The following is a 25,548-nucleotide window of genomic DNA, read 5'->3' on the forward strand; positions in this document are numbered from 1 at the left end:
TTACTATCATCCCCAACTGGACCTGCAGAACATTGTGCTGGAGGGTCACGGGCCAAATCACTAAGTTCCTAGATCAAAACAGAAAATCATGGGTTATGTAACCATAATAATAATAATAAAAAAAAAACACAAGCAAGCAGAGGGTCAACTGTTTATTTTCACTCCATCCTTTAAGGAACATACAATCAGAGTTCACATCAGTAACATTCTAATAAAAGAGAGAAAACCTAAGTAACTATAGTCCAGATCCTGGGACAGTAGTAGGCATAAGATATAAACATTTGTTATACCAATAAAAGCTGTCCAAAACAAAAAAGCTCTTATCAGATACTTTCATGGCCTAAGAACTTAGACAAGGCAATTTTCAACATTCATGTTGTTTGCTGAACTTTCTGGACATCTCAGAGGCCCTTGTTTTTACTATCTTAAAATCCTGTTATTTCTGAACCACACTATGCACAGACCTCACTTTCCACTTGAAAAATCTCTCATGGGGTGAGGTAAGTATCCTTTTTGGTTTGATCTTATTCCTGCAACACAACCATGTCTTTTATACAATGCTCAGTAAAATTACAACTCTGAAAGTGCCTGATGTTTGCTCTTAGTAAAACAGACAGTTTCCAAAATTACGTATTACTTTTTATTTACAAATATATTCTTAGCTCTTCCATGACTTGTACATAATATGGATAACGTAATAAGAACTGTTTCCTTACGTTTTTAAAGATGATGTAACTGCATCTATATATACGCCTATATATAAATCTCTATAGGGATTTACAGAACCATGAGGTAATAGTGGGTTTCTAAGAAAAAGGTGGAAATACAAGATACTGCAGGAAGACAACCAGAGCAAAAACTTGCCTCTACCATATGATCGAAATGCACTTCAGGAAACAGCTAATGTTTTAGGAATGCTCAATCTAGATTCATCCCATTAAAAAACAAAACAATGCAGAAGAACTGTCCTGTGGTAATCATTTCACAAAATACATATATCAAAATATTATGTGGTGTATGTTAGCCAAAAAATGTTACAGGTCAATTTTATTTCAATAAAACTGGTGTGTGGAGGGGGGATTGTTCTGATAAACCCTATTAACTTGCTTCTGAAACTCATACCATATCTGCTTTTAAGATTATCAAAGCATCCAGAGATACAGGATTCACAACCTTAGGATAATGGAATATCAGATCATTTATGCTTGTCTTTGTAAATATATACCTTCAAATGTTCAAATATTTAAAAAATGGGAGAAAATTCATTCCAATTCACCATTGATCCTCACCAGTAGGAATTACAGAAACTCTTGACTGAAAGTTAAAAACAACTGCTTAAAAGAAACTATGTATGGTTTTAGCTTAAAAATAAAAGCAGAAATGAACACCTGTGTATCAAATAATTTTGAACCAGTAATTTTTTGGAAACTATACTTCTTTGAAAATAGAAATGTAAAAGAAAAAAGAAAAAAGAAATGTACTTGCAACTTGAATTAATCAACTAGCCATTATCAAGCAAATTACTTTGTCATAGACCAGATGAGTTTTCGTATGGTATTTATTTACATCCCATAATCAGCCACTTTTGTTATGATGGAAATCTACTTTAAAACCATCTCAAGGAAAAAAAAAAAAAAAAAAAAAAAACCATCTCAAGGTATAAAAATTTTACTGACGGTAAGAATCAGGTAATCTAAAAGAATCGTAACTAAAAATGAACAGAGAATTCTCCCATGTCCCAAAGCTTATACAACAAATTCTTTTGTTTAACTGGCCAACCAAGAAAGGATACCAAAAGCTAACTTATGCAGTCTAATTCCCTCTTTCCTTCAGGAACACAGGGTTCAAAAAAAGGCCTATTTTAAGGTTAAAAACTTACCTGTTTCAAACTATCCCCTCCCTCTTTTTCCAGATATTTACCTCTTAGTTTCTTATAGTGATCTACCCCAAATTATGTTATTTGTTTTTTTTTTTTTTTATGTTACTTGTTTGAAATGCCTGAGGGGAAAAAAAAAATCTAGCCGTTATTTTAAAATAAAAACCAATCCAATGATGGTTGATCTAACAAAATAGCCAAGTGACCTTGAAACAACTTCATTATAAATACAACTGCAGGCATCTCTAAAGTTGATCTAGAATACATAATATCTTGTTTGAAAATTACACGTTTCAATTATGAAGAATCTAAGAAATGATTTCTTATAGAAGAAAAGTTTTCAGGCACAGTATTTATAAATCATTAAAACCTTTATGTGCTGGCATTATTACTCCAGAGTGAAGGTCTAATTTCAGCTCTTCCAATAATTTTAGGATCTTGGTCTCAAATAATTTATAAATGCCTTATTTTCCAAGTTCTCCATGAACAAGACACCTCTGAAGTAATAATCAAAGATCTAAAATTAGGCCAATTACCTTATGTACTAAAATCTACTTTAAATGCAACGTTGAAAAAAAAATGACAAGTTATTTTAAGGATCAAAAATAGGTCTTGGGATGTCTGGGTGGTTCAGCGGTTGAGCATCTGCCTTTGGCTCAGGGCGTGATCCCGGAGTTCCAGGATTAAGTCCCACATCCAGCTCCCCAAAGGGAGCCTGCTTCTCCCTCTGCCTGTGTCTCTGCCTCTCTTTCTCATGAATAAGTAAAATCTTTAAAAAACAACAAAAAACACGCCTTCTAAATCATGTACCAGCATTCACCTTTAACATAACAAGTAATTCTCATGACATTATTATGCTCGTAGCATAAGCAAATGAGATTATAGAGTGACTTAGCAAGGAAAAATATGAGAAAGCATAGTAACAAGTCATCCTAGACACTCTTCTATATATATGACATTTTGTCTACTCAATAAACCATCTTACTCTTTCATGAAAATGCTTTCCCTTACTCCAAACATGTGATTGTAGTGTTTGGTTAATGGTGGCTGCTAATCACCCATTACTCAGACAGGGCTAATCGCAGAATTTTGTTCCTTGAGCCTGTAATTAGCTCAAAGGGTTGGAAAGTAACCTAAACCAGGACCTGACCTAATCAAGTCCACCCATCTCTGCCTGGTTTTTCAAATTGAAGCTGGTACACTTCTTTCTCTAAATCAGGAGCTGTAAAGATATGACCAAGAGCTGTTGGCAGGCATGTGCCTTGAAATTACATGGTGAATCCAAAGAAAAAGAGACCACATTGGGCAGCAGAGATAATAAGAGCTGACTTGGCATATACACATGCAATTTTAGTCCCTGAGGTTGTAGCTTGCTCTGGGGTTCCTAAAGCTATTTCCTTTGATCGTTAACCACTCCAGTTTCCTTCTAATAAATCCAAAGGGGGGAAAAAACCGGAAGAGTGAAGAGACCCATTCTAAGTAGAGCTACTACTGGCACCCATATAGACTTTATCCCACCTAAAGCACAATGTAATGCTCAAGCCATGTATTTTAGGAAAGAAATCTAAATGAAGCAGTCTTAAAATTAAGCTAGAAGGCGCAGTCATGTGTCTTGTCTAACAACTTTTAATCTAATCAGAAACTAGACGTTAATTTAAATCCATTTCTAAAATGAAAAGTGTAATATCTGCTATTCAAGTTTCACCATCAAAACATTCACTCACTTACAAGACTGCATTTCTGGCATCAAGCATGTTAGGTTTGAATATACCAAGATAAAACATGAATGCATTCCCCAAAAGACTCAATATAAAATAAAGTAGGCACAATGCAAAAACAACAAAAAAAACCAAACCACACTTTAGCAACTTACATGCTTAAAATAAAAGCATTCACATGCTTTGTGAATCCTAAAAAGGTACTCACTAACCTTGCCTGTGTTTAAAAACAGTGACAACTGAGCTAGGTCTTGATGGAGAGCTAAGCATTCCAAACAGAAACTCATTCAAAAAGTGTAAAATACAGGCTATAAACATTTGCTTATAGTCTGGCATACCAGAAACACAACGGTATACAAGTAAGGAAGTAGCACATGTGGCCAGAAATACTTAACTACGACTGGATCTTTCATGAGCTTTGAGTATGTCCAAGAGTATCCCAAAGGCAATGTCAACCACCGATAGTGGTTTTTGTTTTAAATTGAAGATCTACCCACTTGTTTGGGAGAGTACATGTGCGGGGGGTGGGGGGGGATTTCAAGCAGACTTCACACTTAGCAGGTAGTCCCTATTTGGGACTCAGTCTAAGGACCCATGAGATAAAGACCTAAGCTGAAACCAAGAGAAGATGCTCAACCAACTGAGCTACCCAGGCGCCCTGAACCATGGTTAGTTTTTAAGCAGGAATAAGACATCATACTTGGTTTTTATTATTTTTAAAGATGTATTGGCAATAGTACACTAGAAGAGATTCTTTTAATTTTTTAAATTATTAGGTGATATCATAGAAGTACCCATGAGTCTATGTACCCAGCCTGTCAGTTAAGTAAAGGTTAGCATTTTTACACTCTCTTCATATTAAAAAACAAAACAAAACTTGCGGATATAATTGAAGATTGCTCACATACTCCCCAAATTCCATTCCCTTTCCCCCACAGGAGGTAACAGATTATCCCAAATTTGGCTTCCACTATTTCTCCATATTTTTATGTGCAACTAGATCTGTACCTTTTCACATATAGCATTGTTTTGTAGGGCCTCAAATTTTAAGCGATGTAAAAACTATCTATATATATAAACCTAGGTCTGTATCTCTGTTATGTATCATTCAGAGCATTGGCTCTTAACGCTATTTGTGACTGGACTTCTAAGACTCTAAGTGCTGACTTTCTATCCCCTAAAATACACGTTATGCCCCCCAAAATTTTAATTTGTGGGGCTATCACTGACTCTCTCAACCCCATATTGTAGAAATTCCTAATACAAACAACAGAGAAGTAGATAACATTAGGAACTATAGCAGTAGTTCAGGTAAGAGAAGAACATGAGAACTAAGTCACGGAGAATGAAAAAAAAGATCTTAAATACCAAGCATTTTACCCTTTCAACAATCTTAGGGAAACAGGCCTTATTTCTATTTATGTCAGAGCCCCCTACTAGAGGAAAGATTGCATTCAAATGTAGGACATACTAAACTTTAAGGATGGGTCAGAAAACAAAGTAGTTTATCTACCAGATGCTTGAAAATTAGAGGTCTAGGAATAGATTTCAAAATGGCTGCTTTTTCAAAAGGGTGATCTTGATACAGTATTTGGCAAACTGAAGAAAAAAATTTCAACTGTACCAACCCAACTCTCCATTATACTCAAGGAATAAATGCCCCCAGAATGAATGATATGGAATACAGGTTTCCTAAGGATCAGTTCCTCTACAATCAGTGTGAACCTAGCATTACCTAGCCTTTAAATTAAAGCCACTGAGAAAATAATTATCTGTTCCATTCCAGGAGGAAACTGTATTTACTGGACTGAAGATCACTTTTCAATGAAGCCCCTACTCAAAAATTTTTCAAAATTGTCTTTGGTTTTAACCTTATGCTTTAGATCCTAAAAGTTTCACAGGCTTTAGGGACAAAAACAATTTGCAAAATTATACAAAGAACTGAAACAGCTCTTTGCTTCATAGTAGAGAGGACCACTGCCAAGGACCAAAGAGAACAGCTCACATACAGCACCCGTAACGTCTTCATACTGCTAACCACTCCTTTCCCCAAGAAGAGCATTACTAAGGTGGGCTCTCGGCCAACTATTAAGACCACTAAAATAGCATAGAGGTTGGCAGGGAGGCTGTCACACACTAGGAGTTGCTAATGTCTCCACTCATGTTGACACTTTAAAACGGACCAAGGGCATACAAGGACATAAAAAACAAACACCAAAAACCTCACCAAAGTTAGACATTTCTTTGCCATAGTGTGTTCTTTGGAGAAAATTTTCTTTTTGGATCACCATCCTCTGAACTGCTTCTCCTGAAAACTTCCTGAACACCTGCTAAGTGTGAGAATCCAGGCCTTTTCTCACTTAGAAATATGCTTCTTTCCACTTAAAAGCTTAAGCAGACTCAAAGGATAGAGAGTCAAGAAATCTAAAAGGCAACCAAAAGGTATAGCTTATGCCACTGAGTGTTCTGGTCTGGAGGTATATGACTAAACGTTAAGGAGTTTGACCATTCCTTTTGTGGGACTCAGCCTCCAGGTCATCTTGAGAAAGATCTTTGCTCTGATCATTACAGCACACAGGCTCTTTTTGACAGTCGACTGTTGGAAGTAAATCATGAGGGATGCCTGTGTGGCTCAGTGGTTGAGTGTCTGCCTTTGGCTCAGGGCATGATCCCAGTCCAGGGATCCAATCCTGCATCGGGCTCCCTAAGAGGAGTCTGCTTCTTCCTCTGCCTATGCCTCTCTCTCTCATGAATAAATAAAATCTTAAAAAAAAAAAAAAAAAAAAAAAAAAGTAAATTATGAAAAGGCCGAGGGCAGCCCAGGTGGCGCAGCGGTTTAGCGCCGCCTGCAGCCCAGGGTGTGATCCTGGAGACCTGGGATCTAGTCCCACATTGGGCTCCTTGCATGGAGCCTGCTTCTCCCTGCCTGTGTCTCTGCCTCGCTCTCTGTCTCTCGTGAATAAATAAATAAAATCTTGAAAGAAAGAAAGGAAAGAAAGGAAAGAAAGGAAAGAAAGGAAGAAAGGAAAGGAAAGGAAAGGAAAGGAAAGGAAAGGAAAGAAAAGAAAAGAAAAGAGGCCGAGATACTGGCCTAGAAGTCTAAACAGACTGCTAAATATTTGCTTCTTGCTTCCCTTGCTACATCTTACTCATTTCAAAGTGAAATGACTAATCATAGGCTGTGAAGAACAGGAAACCAAGGTATCAAACACAAAAGCATACAGAAATGATAGGGAAGTATAAAAAAATAGTCTCTACCTTTTATTTTATTTTAAAAATATTTTATTTACTTATCCATGAGAGACAGAGAGAGAGGCAGAGACACAGGCAGAGGGAGAAGCAGGCTCCCTGCAGGGAGCCAGACGTGGGACTCGATCCCCTGTCTCCAGGATCACGCCCTGGGCTGAAGGCAGGCGCCAAACCGCTGAGCCACCCAGGCTGCCCAGTCTCTACCTTTTAAAGAACTTATAAAATTGGAAATACAAGAACTATTTACAAACAATGAAGCTACACAGCAGCCACATTAGATCAGTGTTCAGGAAGATTTAATGCTTCTAAGTAATAACCATTTAAGCAATCTGCTTAACATTCTTCCAATGATAGCCACTACTTACATATTAAAGAACCAAAGTCAGTATTTATGAAAACAAAGATGATTACTGTGGTAACGCCAAGTTCACGGGTTCCACCCTTGAGTATAATAATTATCACCATGTTCACAATAATTTGTTACCCCATACTCCACCATTCATCTTGCACATTATCACACAAAGGTCCCAATGATAGCAGTAGCATAGACACAATTCCTATCATCACTTTTGGGAAAACTTAGAGAAGTTCAGGCCATTACTGAAAAGTAATTTCTTGTATTTTTATTTAAGAGCCAACTTCTTTAAAAATTTTTGACTTAAAGACAAAATATGCATAAATAACTATGGGGAAAAGCACTATAAGGACAGCCCTTGACTTGCCTCTAAGACCTATACTGAGCCCAAGAAAATACTACCTTGGGGGCTGGATGAGATGAGGCCATGAGGTGGGAGGCAAGAAGAGTGCCTTTACAAGAAATTTTGAGGTAAGAATCACCCTCAAGGAGCCTCTACAACCTAGCAAAATATAAAGGTACATATTCAGATCAATGATAGGACAAAATGCAGTACAATTGCCTAATTAGGCAGATAAAAACTATTTTAATTGTTCTTACAAAGATCAGGTTTACTATAAAGTAAAAAACTTCAGGCAGCCCGGGTGGCTCAGCAGTTTAGCGCCGCCTTCAGCCCACGACCCTGGAGACCCGGGCTCGAGTCCCACATCACATCGGGCTCCCTGAGAGGAGCCTGCTTCTCCCTCTGCCTATGTCTCTGCCTCTCTTTCTCTGTGTCTCTCATGAATTTATAAAATCTTTAAAATAAAGTAAAAAAATTTCATTAAATTTAATGTTGTGAAATTTCTATATACCATGTGTAAACACAAATGGTAAAGGAGGAAACAACAAACATTTCAGAGATGTATGCTCCCCTAAGTTATTTCAAAAGGAAGCGTGGCAAAAATACTTGGGGATTTGAACAATTTCATAAAACTGCAGACATGAATTAGAAGGAATAGTCACTTTAAAATCATTTTAGTTTGGAATTTGTAATTTCTGAGAAATCCTGGAAGTTTCTTTTACCTTAAGGATTAACAGCTACAGGGATCCCTGGGTGGCGCAGCGGTTTGGCGCCTGCCTTTGGCCCAGGGTGCGATCCTGGAGACCCGGGATCGAATCCCACGTCAGGCTCCTGGTGCATGGAGCCTGCTTTTCCCTCTGCCTATGTCTCTGCCTCTCTCTCTCTCTGTGACTGTCGTAAATGAATGAAAAAAATAAAATAAATGTCCTCTTTAAAAAAAAAAAAAAAAAGGATTAACAGCTACAAACCATGTCTCACTGTATCACTGACAATATATTAATTTCCTATTTAGTTCTAATTACAGGTGAGACAGTGTGCTTGCTCATTAGACAAGATATAAAAAATGGGTCAAACGAATAATACAATTTTTTCTTTAGATCACCACTTAAGTCACTTAGAATTATTCAAGCTATCCTTCCATAGGCAAAAACAGCCAAATTCAGGTTCTCAGCTTTGATATGTAAAAGCATACAAGGTATTTCATAAATGGAAAAAATAGGGACGCCTGGGTGGCTCAGCAGTTGAGCGTCTGTCTGCCTGCCTTTGGCTCAGGGCATGATCCCGGAGTCCCAGGATCGAGTCCTGCATCAGGCTTCCTGCATGGAGTCTGCCGGTCTCTCATGAATAAGTAAATAAAATCTTAAAATAAATAAAACAAAACTAACAGAGTCCAGTGGTTGAAAACATCCAATTATACATTAGCTTTGAAATGATAACAAGACTAGGATGAATGTGAACCAGTACTCCATCCTAAAAATGAACAAGTAACCAAGTAGTGATTCATAACTGAAACTGACAAGGCCAAATATGACAAATCCAGCTGTACAAAGTTCAAAGTCTGAATGATACAAGATTATGTTGGAAGTATTGTTGGAGATAATAATCAGATGTTTAAGGGAAAGTATAAAACACTTCATCAAATTTTTCCCTTCCCCAAATAACAAGGCAGAGGGTAGTTCTGAAAATCTTATCTACCAAGATTGACTTGGCTAATAAAATATTCACTAAATTCATCTGTTCTTAATTACACTGTTCAATTTTTAAATAAGATCATTGCTATTAAAAAAAAGATCATTGCTATTGGTAGCAAAATCAAATCATGAACACAAAATTTTCCAAGCAGAGGCTGAAAATCATTTTGTTAATTTCAAAATACTTTCTTTTGACAATGAGAATTAAGTTAGAAAAACTACCCTAAGATGATAAAATACAGGTAAAATATTTAAACTGTCTTTAATAATAATGGGTAAACCTAATACGTGAAAAAAGATTCCCCTTAATTCTTTTTAATTTTTTTTTTTTTTAAGATTTTATTTATTCATTCATGAGAGGGAGAGAGACAAAGACACAGGCATAGGGAGAGGGAGAAGCAGGTTCCACGCAGGGCGCTCGACGTGGGACTTGATCCCGGGTCTCCAGGATTACACCCTGGGCCAAAGGCAGGCACTAAACCACTGAGCCACGCAGGGATCCCCCCCCCCCCCCTTAATTCTTTTAAATGGGTGTTTCTCATCCTCGATTTACATTCTTTCAAGGTAAGTTGCACAAGGTGACAAACACCTAGTCCTGTATTTATACACTTGTTTCTTCCACTCAAAGCACAGATTCTCGTGGGTAATAAGGCTTCCTCATTTTTTATCTCCTGGGACTAGACTACTGTGCCAAACAGAGTAAAACCTCCATGTAAGTATTGATTAAAAGATTATCCCTAGGTCTGTGGATCTTAACCAGAGGGAGGCCTCAGAATCACCTAGGGGACACTTCAAAATTACGCCTATTCCCAGAGAAAATGATTCCATAAATCTGGCTAAGATCCCATATGCAATAGTCTTTAAGAAAGTGCTTAATAGGGGATCCCTGGGTGGTTCAGCGGTTTGGTGCCTGCCTCTGGCCCAGGGCGCGATCCTGGAGTCCCGGGATCGAGTCCCGTGTCGGGCTCCCGGCATGGAGCCTGCTTCTCCCTCCTCCTGTGTCTCTGCCTCTCTCTTTCTCTCTGTGTCTATCATAAATAAAAATAAATAAATCTTTAAAGAAACTGCTTAATATTCTGATATATAAATGCAGCCCTTGTCAAAATTCACAAACCATAACATATACTACAGAAAGCAAAAGCCAATCAAAGGTTTCAGATTTTATCTGAAAACTTTTATGTCAGTAGTAGGAACCTAATCAAGTGTCTTCCTTACAGGAAAGGGATCATTAGGGCAGCCCCGGTGGCTCAGCAGTTTAGCACCTGCCTTCGGTCCAGGGCGTGATCCTGGAGACCCAGGATCATGTCCCATGTCGGGCACCCTGCGTGGAGCCTGCTTCTCCCTCTGCCTGTGTCTCTGCCCCTCTGTGTCTCTCATGAATAAATAAATAAATGAAATCCATAAAAAAGGGGGGGGGGATCATTATAGTCAAAAGGATTTGAAAAATCTGTAAGAATCAAACTGTATTTTGGACTAACAAGCACTGAATCCATGAATTAAACAACCTATAACCTAGAGACAGAAGTAGTTGTTTTCTCCCCTAGCGCTAATAAGAGTATTCAACTTTACATTTGCAGGAATAACGAAAACTAGACTACTACAGATGAGGAGGAGGATGAAAGCAACGTCCAAGTTAGTCACTCTTAATAAAACTAAACTCCAAGGTCACCACCATCAGCATCCGTGAGTCACACAACAATCCTACAAAATTAGCTGGCTACCGAAGCACCTTAAGGATCTTAAAGAAACACCTGCAAAACCATGTTATCCAGCCTATAGGCTCTTTGGGGACAAAGTGTCTTTTAAGATACATCTAGCAATTAGTAGGCACATGGTGGTTCCCATAGTCCTTGAAAAGAGACTAATCAAAAAGAAACTCACTCTTGTTTTCAAAACTTAGGTTAGTGGACCACTTAGTTCACATTTAGCCATAACCTGAGAATAAGATTGAAGTTGAATCCCAGTTATTTAAATGTGAAATGGGAGAGGAGAGTAACAGGTAGCAAGACCAAACTGACATTCATTCATTTATCTGATAAAAAGAGAAACTCAAATGGTCTGAAATAGCAGTATAGCATAGAGTTTAAAAGCTTAAATTCTTGAGGTAGACTATCTGATATGCATCTCAGTCACTCACTAGCTGTGTGACTACACAAGGAACTTAACCTCTCTTTGCCTGTTTCCTCATGCATAAAATGGAATGGTAAAGAGCATCTATCTCAGAGAACTGTTGTGAGGATTAGAGAAGTGGATTCTTACAAAGGGCTTAGGAATAGTGCTTGGTACATAGTAAATGCTAAGTCTTCACTATTATCAGCAGCACAATAATGCTAAAGAAAAGTCTTTTAAATACCAAAAACCTAAAGTTTGATATAACAGTTAAAACACAATGTAGAGCCAGACTATCCAGGTTCTAATCCCAATTCTCCCATGGTATGACCCTGGGCGGTTTTTGTTTTACCTTTCTGTGCCTCAGGTTTCTAATCTTGAAATGAGGATAATAATTTAATTGTACCCACTTCCTTGAGTTGTTGTAATATTTAAGGAGTTAATTCAGATGTTTCAAATAGTTCTGACACACTGCAAACAAAACATTGCTCATCTAGGCTCAGCTCACTTATTTTATAGGCTCAGCTCACTTATTTTATGGAAAGTTCTGAAAATTTCCCCAAAATACAAGCACTCTATGTTATTTTGTTTAATGGAAGTTATGAAATAAATAATACAGCAAAAAACCCAAGTAAGATTATTTGATAGGGCTGCTTGGTCTAAGAAATACTCAAAATATTGTAACGTAAGCATTAGGAAAAAAAAAAAAAATCCAAAGGCTTGATCTAAGGAACTACTACTAATGGCTAAAAATTTCCCATTGATAAGCATTTCAAGAAAGTATCAACAAGGAATACAGATCTCTTAATAGTTTGAATTTAGGGGCTGTAGACAGTAAATTCAAAACAAACAGATACATGACAGAAGAAATACCATACTAACATCAATGCCTACTCGACCTCATTTCTAGAACAGAGGTTCCCCCCAAAAGAGCCATCTTCTTTATCCACTCACTAAAATTGTTTGGATCTTGCATTTTTTGTTTTTGTTTTTTTTTTGACGTTTCATCATGTGATTCTGACATTAACAGCTAAATACCAAGCCACATGCCTTTCAAAAACCTTCTATAGGCTGAATCAACAGTCCCACATAACACTGTTTCTTCCAATTTGGAAAGTATTACGTCCAGTTTCTGTATTACGCATACCTTCAAAATATTTACAGCAAAAGACAGACCGGTATTAATGAAAAGTACTAAACTAAGAAAGTTCTTTACAAGTTTTTGAAGATTAAAAATAGTAGTATTAATAACCTGAATGCCTTGTGCCAGGGGCCTGTTCAAAGCCACACACTGACCTTTTTAATTCTAGGATTAAAGAGAAGTAAAATCTAGGTACCTAAATTTGTTTAGCTCGCTGTTGCATCCCTACTGTCTAGAACATACTAGACACTCAACTATTGTTCGTAGATAACAAGTATTCGCTTTATAGAGGCATACAAATAACTTGCCCATTCCCAGAACTCTAACTGGATAATTTCTGCTCCAAAGTTCACATTCTTAACTATTATATTGCCTCTCTAAAGCTTTTAAATCATTAAGTAGTGTCACAGCAGCTGGGTATCACCTGTAAAAGAAAAAAAATCAATGAGACCTTCCTTTCAAGTGTTGTTCCACATGCATAAAAAGCTATGGATTTGAAATTACTCCACATCTTCAGTAACCTGAACTAATTCGCATAGATAAAAGGTTTTGATCTGTACTGAATATTCTACAATGCTGTAAAATATGACCATGCTTCTCCAATGTGTTGCTGGCCTTAGAATAGGCAAAGAAATGCTTAATCCTTTTTACTTTAAATCTTAACTCCTAAAAGTTTTTTTTCTCTCCAAAACAAACATTTAAGTGTATATTTTACATAAACGCACAATGACAATGCAATGATGGGACTAAATCAAAATTCAAGATTTCAGTCTCAATACATTACATGAAAATCTGAACCATCATCTTCCAGAATACCAGTTTGGTCAAATAAACTCAAAGTCACACATATTAAAAATTAGGCAGCATCAGGTCTACTTAGTATAAGCCAAGTCCTTGCCATGCCTTCCATATAGAACTCCTTTAAAAAAAAAGTAACCCATCAAAACGGAAGTTTCTAACCCACAGCCCCCTCTGTCTCCCTAGTTTTTTAGTAAGGCTGAATTTATTCCATGACATTTTTTTCAAGTTAGCTGTAAATACTCCACCCTCCTCGATTGTGCAAGAACCAAATACACCACACATACACAAGTTACAAAAAAGGGAAATGCAGTCAGAGTTTGAACATCGAGTCTTCAGCAGGACGTCTTAAGAGCTGTGTACAATCTGATGTAAAAGTTAACATTTAACAAAGAATATTATTTCATATAATTACGAAAGGAGATGCCGGAAAAAGCCTGAACCAGTTAAAGCAGCCGCCATCTTAAAATGCGGGATAGAAGTTAGAGCAAGAAAATGAGACTAAACCACCGGAGGTGAAGGTTCCGCTCACCCGGCGCCCCCCCCCGGCTCGAAAAAACGTATTTTCTCAACTTCTATCAATAGTTCGTATCAAACCACGTTTCAAGTTGCCAAACAATCATCTCCGAAAGTGTTATAAAATCAGCCGAGACAAAGATAGGTACACCAAACCTTCCCTTACTGCCATCACACCCGTACCGCCCACCCCCCTACCCCCCAGTCAAAAGAAGGGAGCTTCCAGAAGCCTTTTACATCAGTTCTCAGCGTCCCTCTTACAAATTCGAGGGAGAAGTCTCAACTACAAAACCTAGGAAGTGGTAACATCGTGTCAGCCCATCTCTTCCCAGCCCCACTTATTCTTGTGTAACCTGCTCAGAGTCGATGAAGTTTAACTAGGTTCAGTCACTACTCTTCAGCCGCCAAGAGACTTCTACACCGACCCTCAATTAGGTTCAGGACCCGCCAGATTTCTATCACCTCCCCTAGGAGTTTCCTACGATTCTTCCCCCTAGAAAACCCGAAAACCTTGATCTTACAGCCAAAGTTCTTAAGCACCGAGAATAGGGAGCGCCATGACATCTGCTGGAGCGTCTCTGGGCAATTCTGACCCTCAAACAAGACTAAAACTCTGCTTTTAGCAGCAGAACCGAAGCGCCTAAAATCACTCTCCCCCACCCCTAATTTGGGCCGACTCCACTGAAACATACTCAAGACAAACAGCTCATTCGCCACAAGTGTTCTGTTCTCCAGCTTTAAGCCTCCTTTCTTTCCCATCCCCCCCCCCAACAGAAGTGACCCAAGGAAAGACGTTTTCCTAATTATACTTCCTCCCCACCCCCACGCTTTCCTCCGAGACCGAGCCTTCCTTCCCTCCCACGACCCCATTCCCTTCAGCCCGTGGGTTACCTTATTAATCCGTTTCAGCGCCATAGTCTGTGCTTTTCGTCTGGCTCCTCACTCTCTCGGTGTGTGCTCAAAGGTCCGGCCAAAACTCTTGATTATCCGGGCGGCACGGAAGGATTGTCTCTCTTCGTCTCACACCGGCTCTGCCAGACACAGGCGCCTTTTGCAAAAACGGAGCAGATCAGCACTCGCACAGGCCCCGGAGAGACCCTGATGAATCCAGGTCCCTTAAAACGGCCGCGATCCGGGGTGGGTGGGGTGGCGTGGCAAAGCCACCAACAGCCTCTATGCCGTGCTTCGGCCCGAAGAGGCGGCGAGGGTGACGGGAAGAGCGGAGGGGGCGGCTACAAGTTTGACTTCCCGGCCTCTCGAGAGAGACCCGGGTGGGAGAGGAAGAGGCGTAGGAGAAAGGGGTGGGTGCGGGGCAGGGTCCGGAGCCCAGCAGAGGAGGAGCCGGGGCCTAGTCGGCGCTGTGCCGGCGTCACTAGGGCAAAGAAAGGCTAGGGGGGAGGGGGAGCACTGGAGGCTCCGGACTGACGCCGGAGTTCTTTCGGTTTCTGCTCAAAGGTGCGGCCCGGAAGGAGAAGGAAATAATAAAGAGACTTGCTGTAGGCTGCTGTCCCCGCAGCCAGAGCTATTCTGTCGGCCCTGACGCCACCGTACACTCCGCCTTCCAGCGCGCTCCCGCACGCGCCCGCCCCGCCACCGCCACCACGCGCCCGAGCTGCCCCTGAGGCTCCGGCTGGGGCGCGAGGACGCGCCCATTCCCCCACCCCCTTGGGCAGGAGAGGCCCCGGCGTCCCCAGCCTTCCCACCCCACCCCACCCAACAGGCTGGTCACTCAAGCCACCCAAGGCCTGGATCTCCCCTCTTACCCGGCCGGCCAGGGGGCCGGCCTCCCTTCCCTTCCCCTAGCCGTCCACACCCACGCGTACAGAGGGGCCGGGGCCTCCCTCAAGCTGCGGCCTCGGCCTCCTCCCCGCGCGGCAGCTGGTGCCTCCCCGGCCCTACGGGGCTCACGCGCACGACACAGCCACAAGATGTCCGCTCTGACGGAACTACTGCCAGCTGCCACGCTCCGCCCCTCCCCCCTCCTCCTGCCTCTTCACCGCCGCGTATCAGTCCGCCAACGCCGCCGTCGCGAGCACAGGACGAATCTAAGGGTGAGGGGGGGACGGTTTACTTCCTACGTCCGGGACCGAGTTTATCTGTGCTACCCCCTCTTCCTCCTTTTCGGAACAGCACCTTCTTACTAAACAGATCGGAGGTTGGACTGGGAGGGCGGGGGCCGGAGGCGGGTCATGGGCTGGGGGGGAGGGTGGACGAGCGGCGGAAACCCTCAGACTCAGAGAAGCATCGAGAACCGGAAGGAGACCATGGGAGGAAGGTAATGGAAGCGGCAGCTGCGCGGTCGAGACCCACGCCCCTCCCAGCAGCGTCCCCCGGTTTCCTCACTTGGTATTGAGGCGGCGGATCTCGCGAGAACCTCGTGGCTGGCTAACCGGAGCGATAGCCCTGCAATGACTTAAGGGCAGTTGTGTGAGCTCTTCCTGTTGGGGGCCCGCCCCCAAATCTACAAATTCTCGCGAGATGCGATAGGCACCGGCTGGAGTTGGGGCGGGCCGTCGTCGGCAAGCGCCGCCCCTGAATGCTCCGGCTGGTGGGAGGGAGGGGAACTGGAATTCCCCGGACGGGTCGGAGCGCGCGCCGACGCGTCCGTCCCTCACGCGCCCAATCAGGAATGTGCGGCGGGAGGTGCCACGGGCTAATTACTAGGTACCTTTAGTCCAGGTTGATCGGGCCTTCCAAGATTTCGGTGAAGCAGGTGAGCAATATATATATACTCGCCTGCCCGTGCGGGCTAGTTAACCAGTGGGAGGAGGCGCCCCTCAAAGTGCAACACTCATTTTAAATAGAACCGAGCGGACCGCTGATGAGCGCGCTCACGTGCCGAGACACGGCGCGTCTCTGACCTAGAGGGTCGGTACTGAGCAAAGGGGGCCTCCTAGAGCCCTTCCCAGAGTCCCAGTAGCCCAGGAATCAGATTCAACTATGAGTTAACCTGGAGGGTAGGGAAATAGGGGCAGGCTATTTGCCTGTCACCATCCGCCAGGATTGAGGTACGGGAAGAGACTTAAAACCTCTTGCTTCCTCTTGCCGTGTTTCAACTTCTAGGTCCACAGAGTTGCAAAACTCAAAAGATCGGAGTTTTGGGTCAGAAAAACTTAATTACTTAACTGAAACATCCGGGGGCGGGCAGAAAGAGAAGAGCAGAATTGGCCTGTTTAATCTGCCGGGTGTAAAATAATGGGGAAGGTGGTTTGGCTCTCTAGTGTATCCTTCAGGCAAAGGGGTGGTACGACAGTAATTTTTAAAAGGATTAAAGGTAAGCGCTGACCTGCTTAAAGTTTTCTAACATTTCCTGACTTAACGAAGTGGGTATTTTAAAGAATCAAAGAGGAGTATAAACTTGTTTTTGAAATATACTTAAAAAAAAAGAAAAGCAATTTCTGGTTACAATAAAGTATTACCTAATAAAAGCTAAAGTAGGTCTGTGATGAATGAGCTAATGTACACTGCTTACGTGGTCAGGATGAGTGTCACTCGAGCAATTGGTGAAACCCTGCTCAAGCAAGCATCTATGTGAATCAGCTAAGGATTTTGTTCAGAATGTAGATTTTGATGTAGTAGGCCTTGGTGGAGCATGAGATTTCACAGGTGGTACGGATGATTCTGGTCGGAGTACAGCCCCGTGAATAGCAGAGTACTAAAGTGCTCATCACATAGCCTGTTTCCCTTCTCCCAGAATAATCTTTGTTCTCTGATTTAACCGGTCTACTTGAGTAGAAACATAGAATTGGGCAGTTGGGGTGGAGGGTGAAATCCAGGTTTGAGTTCTTGCTCTATTCTCCTTGGTGTGATACTGTGTGGTTGCTTACCATCTGAGTTTCTTCCCACACTGATATACATAATAATAGCAGCCCTTTTTTTTTTTTACAGGTTTGTGGTATAGTTCAGGTGTCATAATGTATGTGAAAGGGCACTGTAGACTATAATACTGGTAAACATAAGTTATTAATCTAACCAGTCAGACATTAACTGGCCAGAATGTGAAACAAATTGTAAGAATAATCATAAATATAGGTAATGTATATGCAACACTTGTCATGTGTCAGGTACTGTGCTTATTAACCTTTTACAAATAAAGAACTTGATGCTTAGGGAGATGAAGTTACTGTCCCAGGATTACACAGTTAATAAATGGCAGAAGTAGAGTTTGAACCCAGGCAGTTAACTTCAGGGTATTTAATGAGTGGAATTTCATACTGCCTTTTAATTTAGAAAGTAGAGGGACACCTAGGTGGCTCAGCAGTTGAGCACCTGTCTTCTGCCCTGGGCGTGATCCTGGAGTCCCAGGATTGAGTCCCATAATGGACTCTCTGCATGGAGCCTGCTTCTCTCTCTGCCCGTCTCTTGCCTCTCTCTCTGTGTGTCTCTCACGAATAAAAAAAAATTTTTTTAAATCTTAAAAAAAAAAGTTTGTTTAAAAAAAATAATAATTTAGAAAGTAGGGGAGTAAGATGCTTTATATTTCTACTTTAAGTGTCCTCTGAATCTAATTTTGACTTATTTCTCCCTCTGTTTTGTTCTTTCAGAAGCCAAGGTTACAAGAGTGGTAGGAAACATCCCCCAAAGGGAACTCACAATATCCAGGAGGTCCATAAAGAAAAGTCTCAGATAAGCCAATTTGTATTCTCCTAATCTAAACAAACTTCAGTATGAAAGTATAATGGAACATGTTAATGCTCTTAATTAACAAAGCATAACAGACTGGCACAAATTTGAGGTCAGAGTTCTTAACTTTTTTGTGCCACAGACCACGTTGGCAGTCTGGTAAAGCCATGGACTCTTCTAAGAGAAATGTTTTTAAATGTATAAGGTAAAATTCATAGCAACAATAATGTGATGTAAAGTATCTTACTTCTCTTGGTGATACAGATGTAGGTATTGTTGCTTACTTTCAAAATTGAAGGAAATGGTAAATTTCGGTTAGAGATTAGTAAAAATAAAGATGTATTTTTTTCCCCATCCAAATTCACATACTCCCTAGTTCTATCCATGAACTTTATGATAAAAAATTTTAGGTAAGGTCTTAGTGGACTTATTCCTGTTGGTAAACCTTGAAGGGATTGTGAAATTTTAACATATGGTTATAATTTGTATTCATAACAGTGATTCATTAAAAAAGGTTTAATTACTACCAGTATACTTATTAAGAATACATGAAAGTACATAATAGGTCTAGGAAATAGTTTATCCCATCCGTTGATTTTTTTTTTTTTTTTTTTTTAACTGTACCTATAAACATCTATAAACATACCCTATAGAAAACTTCCCTATCCAGATGATTCATTCCCCAAGCATTCTGGTAACTTAGGTTTTACTATATCATTCTTATTTATTACACACCTTTACAAATAAGATGTGGTGGAAGAGGGTGCCCGGGTGGCTCAGTCAGTTAACAGTTTGCCTTCAACGAGCCCTGCATTAAGCCTTGAGCCTCTCATCAGGCTGCCTGCTGTTCCCCCTGCTTGTTGTCTCTCTCTGTCAAATAAATCTTAAAAAAAAAAAAATGTGGTGGGGATGCCTGGGTGGTTCAGCGGTTGAGCATCTGCCTTTGGCCCAGGGTGTGATCCTAGAGTCCCGGGATCGAGTCCCGTATTGGGCTCCCTGCATGGAGCCTGCTTCTCTCTCTGCCTCTCTCTCTCTCTCATGAATAAATAAAATCTTTTAAAAAAAGAATTCCTTTAAAAAAAATGTGGAAGGGCTCCAAAATGAAATAGCCAAAGGTGAAATTAAATACTGTATAAATTTCTTAATAAGTGTTAACAATTATTATTCGAAGTACTGTGTGTGGAGTCTTTTAATTCATTGTTTTATCAAATCCATGTTATATAGATAAAACACTCAAGGTCACAAAATTATTAACTAGTAGAGTCAGGATTTAAAACCTAGGCAGTTTGGCCTCAAAGCTCACACTCAACCAATAAATTGTTGGATTATTTTTTTAGTACTTTGACTATTGAGCGATATTAGTTTACCTAATAGTGAAACAAGTACGTATTTGCTGCCTCAATTATTTATGCATTTCTTAATATTCCAAGTAAAATTCCATCCAGCGACTGAAAGGAATTTTTTTAAATTCTTCCTTTGCAGCAATATTGTTTATAGTATCCAGTGCCACCTTTAGCTAAGTGAGCAACCATTTCGGGCAGGAAAATTGTTTTGCAGAGATTTTTATTGCAATAGAGTTTTGCTTAGAAGATCAAGAAATCCACTTAGCCTTTCCCTGCCTTACAAACATGCTTTCTCATCTGGTTTTAAACCTTTAGTTTATAATGGTGCCACTATATTTTTACGTTGGCCACTGTCAAGATTGTATAGAAGAAATGATGACATACAAATAAATCCTGATATATGAAAGCCTAGATTATATATGCCGAGAAACAAATGATTGTGTAATCTCAAATTTTTATTTCGCACCAAAGTGAATTTATTGATTGATTAGACTTTGCTTTTTATGATTATACTAGCAAACTTAACAATTTTACCCAATTTTGTTAGAGTTGAACTTAAAATGAACATGGCCTAGAAACATTTTGATGCTTTAGGGCAGCCTAGTTCCACATATCTAGTGTTAGCACTCACCTTACAGTTGCAAATAAGGTTAAAACCGACATTCATTTGACTATTTGAATTACAGTGGTTGAAATGTCTCTATCTGATAAAAGACATGTTTTTATATTGGGTCTACAAAGGCCTAAAAAAGTTTTTATATATGAAAGAAACACATTCAAAAATTAATACAGGCACAAAAATTTTGAAAAGAGCTTTAAAAAATTCCTAGTGAATATTAAATTGAAATCTCAAAAACTTTCTAATCATAGTAGATCTTACGTGAAATGATGTAAAACAAAAAAAAAATATAAAGGATCAAGAATATCAGTATAAAGGGGCAATAGATAATAACTAAGGAGGGATGCCTGGATGGCTCAGTGGTTGACCATCTGCCTTTGGCTCAGGGCATGATCCCTGAGTCCCGGAATCCAGTCCCACATCAGGCTCCCCAGGGAGCCAGCTTCTCCCTCTGCCTAGGTCTTTGCTTCTGCCTCTGTGTGTCTTTCATGAATAAATAAAATCTTAAAAATTAAAAAAAAAACTAATGAAAATGTATAAAAGTCCTATTATGTGAATGTATCAGCAAAGCCACGTTATTATAAAAACTTGAGTCCTGATTAATTAAAATGTACTTGTGAATAAATATTAACATAGATTGATGCATAGACTCAATAAACATAAGTATATCTTCAGATCTTTGTAATTTTGTCATGGGATTTTATAACTTGCTAAGGATACTGGCTCTAACACAGTGTATGCCATTTTATTATTTTATAAATTGTAAATGCTGTGGTCTAGACTTTATGTTCAGAATCTATGATTATATATGCTGCTTGGAATACGTAATTTGGAGCCCAAGTCAACCAAATGTTATTTCATATTGTTTGCATAAGAATCAAATTATCCCTTCTCTCTACCATACCAGTTCAGAATCTCCTTTTATGATCAGGACAAGTTAATGTGGTTTAGGGAACTATACTTTATTTTATGCTAATAACATCATTTTGGCCTTAAATTTAAGATGGTTTTTGGTACATAATGAGCCATGCACCAGTGTTTTAGCTAAAAACAAATTTGAGCATTTCCACATAAAAATTTATATATGTGAATATTATTTATAATAGCTAAAAAGGTGGAAAGAACTAAATGTCCATCAGCTGATAAATGGATAAATAAAATGTGGCATATCCATATGATGGAATAGTTAATAAGAAAGGACAAAATACTGATACATTTCTTGAAGCCTGAGAATATTCTGCTAAGTGAAAAAAAAAAAGATACAAAGGCCACATGTTTTATTCCATTAATAGGAAATGACTAGAATAGGCAAATCCGTAGTAACAGAAAGGAGATTACCGGCTGCCAGGGACTAGGGGGCAGGGGGAATGGGAAGTGATTGCTAAATGAGTATGGGGTCTTCTGGGGGGAGATGATGAAATGTGCTAAAATTAGATAACAGTGATGGTTGCACAGCTCTACAGATAAACTAAAATCCTCTGAATTATACACTTTGAAAGAATTTTATGTTATGTGAATTATCTGAGTTAAAAAAGTTAAATAGAACCAAATGTGAAATCAACCTGGAAGTTTATTTACTAAATATTTTCAGTATCTCAACATTCTCAGATTACTGATGATAAATAAGCTATAGCATCCTTCTAAATGTGAAAAATTTACAGCTGGCAAGAGGTTTTTCCTTCAATACAAACAATATAATTCAGGTTAGATTTTAATATAATAAGGCTTTGCTGTTAATTAGTTTTTAATTTGGGAGTATTTTCACCAATTTTATTTAATAAAAGATAGTGATTAAAAATTAATTTTAAGGAGCTTATAATTATGGCCAGAAATAGATACATCCAATTACAAAAAGTCTAAATAGATAAAAACTTTTCTTTAAAATTAAAAATGAAATTAAATTAGGTTGAAAATCATGGATAAGGGCAGCCCAGGTGGCTCAGTGGTTTGGCACCACCTTCGCCCCAGGGCGTGGTCCTGGGGACCCGGGATTGAGTCCCACGTTGGGCTCCCTGCATGGAGCCTGCTTCTCCCTCTGCCTCTGTCTGCCTCTTTCTCTCTCTCTCTCTCATGAATAAATAAATAAAATCTTTAAAAATAATAATAAAAAAAGAAAATCATGGATAAATCACCTAGGTAAGGATTTTGAAGATTGGTATCAAATGAGAAAACTGAAATAATGTAGTAACAAATTTGATGTTCTAAAAGAAATAATCCATGGATTGGGGGAGTATACTTCCTAACAAAGTATACTTTCTTGTCAGGGAATTTGGGGCAGGGGCCAGTTTTACAGAGCATTAGAAGCAGTAAGATGGTAGCAGCATGGTTGGCTAGGAGGTTGGCGATTTCCTTACAAGGTTAATACGTCCTGTTTTTTAGGGTAAGGTAAGCTAGCTAAAGCTGAGTTGAGGAATTCTGACTGGTGTATGCTGGGTTTTCAGGACAGGTGTTTTCCATAAGCTCTGGCTGATTTATGTTTAGATTTATGACATGAGCCAGGCCCCTAAGGTGGCCTCCATTTTGTGGATCCCAATATGCAAATCAACAACATCAGGACTTAACTGAAAAATAAGTATTTAGAATTAATATTACTTACCAACAAAAATATAATCTATGTTGCTTCAGTAAAATATATATAAAAAAAAGAAACATACTGTTACTTAGACCAGAAATGGATCGTTGTTTTGCCAATACTGGATTTGATTATTTAAATATATCTATGCAAGAATTCTTTAGTAAGTTAATAAATTGTTAAAGAATTGTAAGAAGTGGGGCTCCTGGGTGGTTCCGCAGTTGAGTGTTTGCCTTTGGCTCAGGGCGTGATCCTGCAGTTCCGGGATCAAGTCCCACATCGGGCTTCCTGCATAGAGCCTGCTTCTCCCTCTGTCTACGTCTCTGCCTTTCTCTCTCTCTCTGTGTGTCTCTCATGAATAAATAAATAAAATCTTTAAAGAAAAAAAAAGGGAATTGTAAGGTGTGATGGGAATGATTGTGATGGGTTCTGAAGGATCTGATCTATTTAGTATGTAAGTGACTTCATGGAGCCACTATGACACTTTACAGTTTTTTGGTTTTTTTTTTAAGATTTATTAGAGTGTGGGCATTAGCATGTGGGAGGAGAGGGTGTTTTTTGTTGTTTTTTTTTTTTTTTAAGATTTTATTTTTTCACGAGACACACTTAGGCAGAGGGAGCCCGATGTGGGATTCAAACCCAGGACGCTGGGATCATTCCTCACGCCAAAGGCAGACACTCAACCACTGAGCCACCTAGGTGCCTGGGAGACAGAGTCTTGAGCAGACTCCATGCTGAATGCAAAGCCCCACGTGCAGGGCTCAATCTAAGGACCCTGAAATCATGACATGAGTAGAAATCAAGAGTTGGTTGCCTAAATGACGTATCAGATAAAGGGCTAGTTTCCAAGATCTATAAAGAACTTATTAAACTCAACACCAAAGAAAGAAACAATCCAATCATGAAATGGGCAAAAGACATGAACAGAAATCTCACAGAGGAAGACATAGACATGGCCAACAAGCACATGAGAATATGCTCTGCATCACTTGCCATCAGGGAAATACAAATCAAAACCACAATGAGATTCCCACCTCACACCAGTGAGAAAGGGGAAAATTAACAAGGCAGGAAACCACAAATATTGGAGAGGATGTGGAGAAAAAGGAACCCTCTTGCACTGTTGGTGGGAATGTGAAATGGTGCAGCCACTCTGGAAAATTGTGTGGAGGTTCCTCAAAGAGTTAAAAATAGATCTGCCCTACGATCCAGCAATTGCACTGCTGTGGATTTACCCCAAAGATACAGATGCAATGAAACGCCAGGACACCTGTACCCCGATGTTTGTAGCAGCAATGTCCACAATAGCCAAACTGGAAGGAGCCTCAGTGTCCATTGAAAGATGAATGGATAAAGAAGATATGGTCTATGTATACAATGGAATATTACTCAGCCATTAGAAATGATAAATAACCACCATTTGCTTCAAGGTGGATGGAACTGGAGGGTATTATGCTTAATGAAGTAAGTCAATCGGAGAAGGACAAACGTTATATGGTCTCATTCATTTAGGGAATATAAATAATAGTGAAAGGGAATAAAGGGGAAAGGAGAAAAAAATAAGTGGGAAATATCAGAAAGGGAGACAGAACATGGAAGACTCCTAACTCTGGGAAACGAACTAGGGGTGGTGGAAGGGGAGGAGGGCGGGGGGTGGGGGTGACTGGGTGGCGGGCACTGAGGGGGGCACTTGACGGGATGAGCACTGGGTGTTATTCTGTATGTTGGCAAATTGAACACCAATAAAAAAATATTATTAAAAAAAAGAATTGGTTGCCTAATATTGCCAGTTTTTAATACACGCTATTTGGTATCTGTTGATTTTTTCATTGCACCAAAGCAGTAGTTTTAACACAGGCACTAAAAGAATGAAATTTACTAAGAAACAATTCACTATATCTAAATAAGTTTTAAAGAATTTGGCTTACTTAGTGTTATAGAAGTGTGACGGTTTCAGAAATATCCCATCATCAAAGCATATTAAAATCTCAAAAGTAATAATGAGATTAGGCTTTACAGTATATATATATATATACTTGGTAAGAGAACAGTATGATACAGCTTCTCTGTCTTACAAAAAGACCCATACAAAAACGGAGAATCTTGGGTGCTACAATCTTGAAATTCAACTGTCCAAGAGTACTTTCAACAAAAACCACTGAGATTTAAGATAGAATTAGATGTTCACAGATTTTTGTGAATTTAGCTTTTCCTTGTTTTCCTTCTTTTTATTCTGCAGTAATGAAAAGACAGAGATTACCCTGGAGCATTTTAGAGATAAGACTAAATGCCTACTGGCTTGGATTGGGCTATAATTAGGGAAAAAAGGTAAAGGACATTGAAGAGGTGTGCAGAAGTGGGAAGAAAAATGTCAAAGGCAAAACTATTCTTAAGGAAACAAGGAAAAAGGAGGATATATATTTTTTCTTCCTCCTCTTTGCTCAAGCACTGTAAGAATTACCCTCAGGCATAGAATTTAGGCTACCATTATTATGGTGGTTCAGTTTTACACAACTTGATTGCCATTTCTGTACTTGCTAACTTGAAATGTAGTCAATCTAACATTGTTCACATATGATAGTGCATTCTTCCATC

General features: G+C 39.6%; 1 protein-coding gene across 6 annotated transcripts in view; it reads right to left on the bottom strand.

Annotated features, from left to right (window-relative positions):
- The window catches only part of UBE2D3 (ubiquitin conjugating enzyme E2 D3), a 30,571-nt gene extending 14,323 nt beyond the window's left edge, over positions 1 to 16,248 (bottom strand). For 2 of the 6 annotated variants that reach the window (XM_041758377.1, XM_041758372.1), the window contains exons 1-3: positions 15,620 to 15,776; positions 14,688 to 14,844; positions 5 to 68 (exon numbers count right to left, since the gene is read on the bottom strand). In XM_041758377.1, the coding sequence (XP_041614311.1) occupies positions 5 to 68; positions 14,688 to 14,711 (88 nt within the window). In that variant the 5' untranslated portion in view covers positions 14,712 to 14,844; positions 15,620 to 15,776. Of the gene's footprint in view, positions 1 to 4; positions 69 to 14,687; positions 14,845 to 15,559; positions 15,777 to 15,929; positions 16,057 to 16,139 lie in introns of those variants that run through there. The other 4 variants (XM_041758375.1, XM_041758374.1, XM_041758373.1 and 1 more) reach the window with 4 other exon arrangements.
- Positions 16,249 to 25,548: the final 9,300 nt, after the last annotated feature.

Source organism: Vulpes lagopus, chromosome 6 (assembly GCF_018345385.1).
Source record: "Vulpes lagopus strain Blue_001 chromosome 6, ASM1834538v1, whole genome shotgun sequence".
NCBI lineage: Eukaryota > Metazoa > Chordata > Mammalia > Carnivora > Canidae > Vulpes > Vulpes lagopus.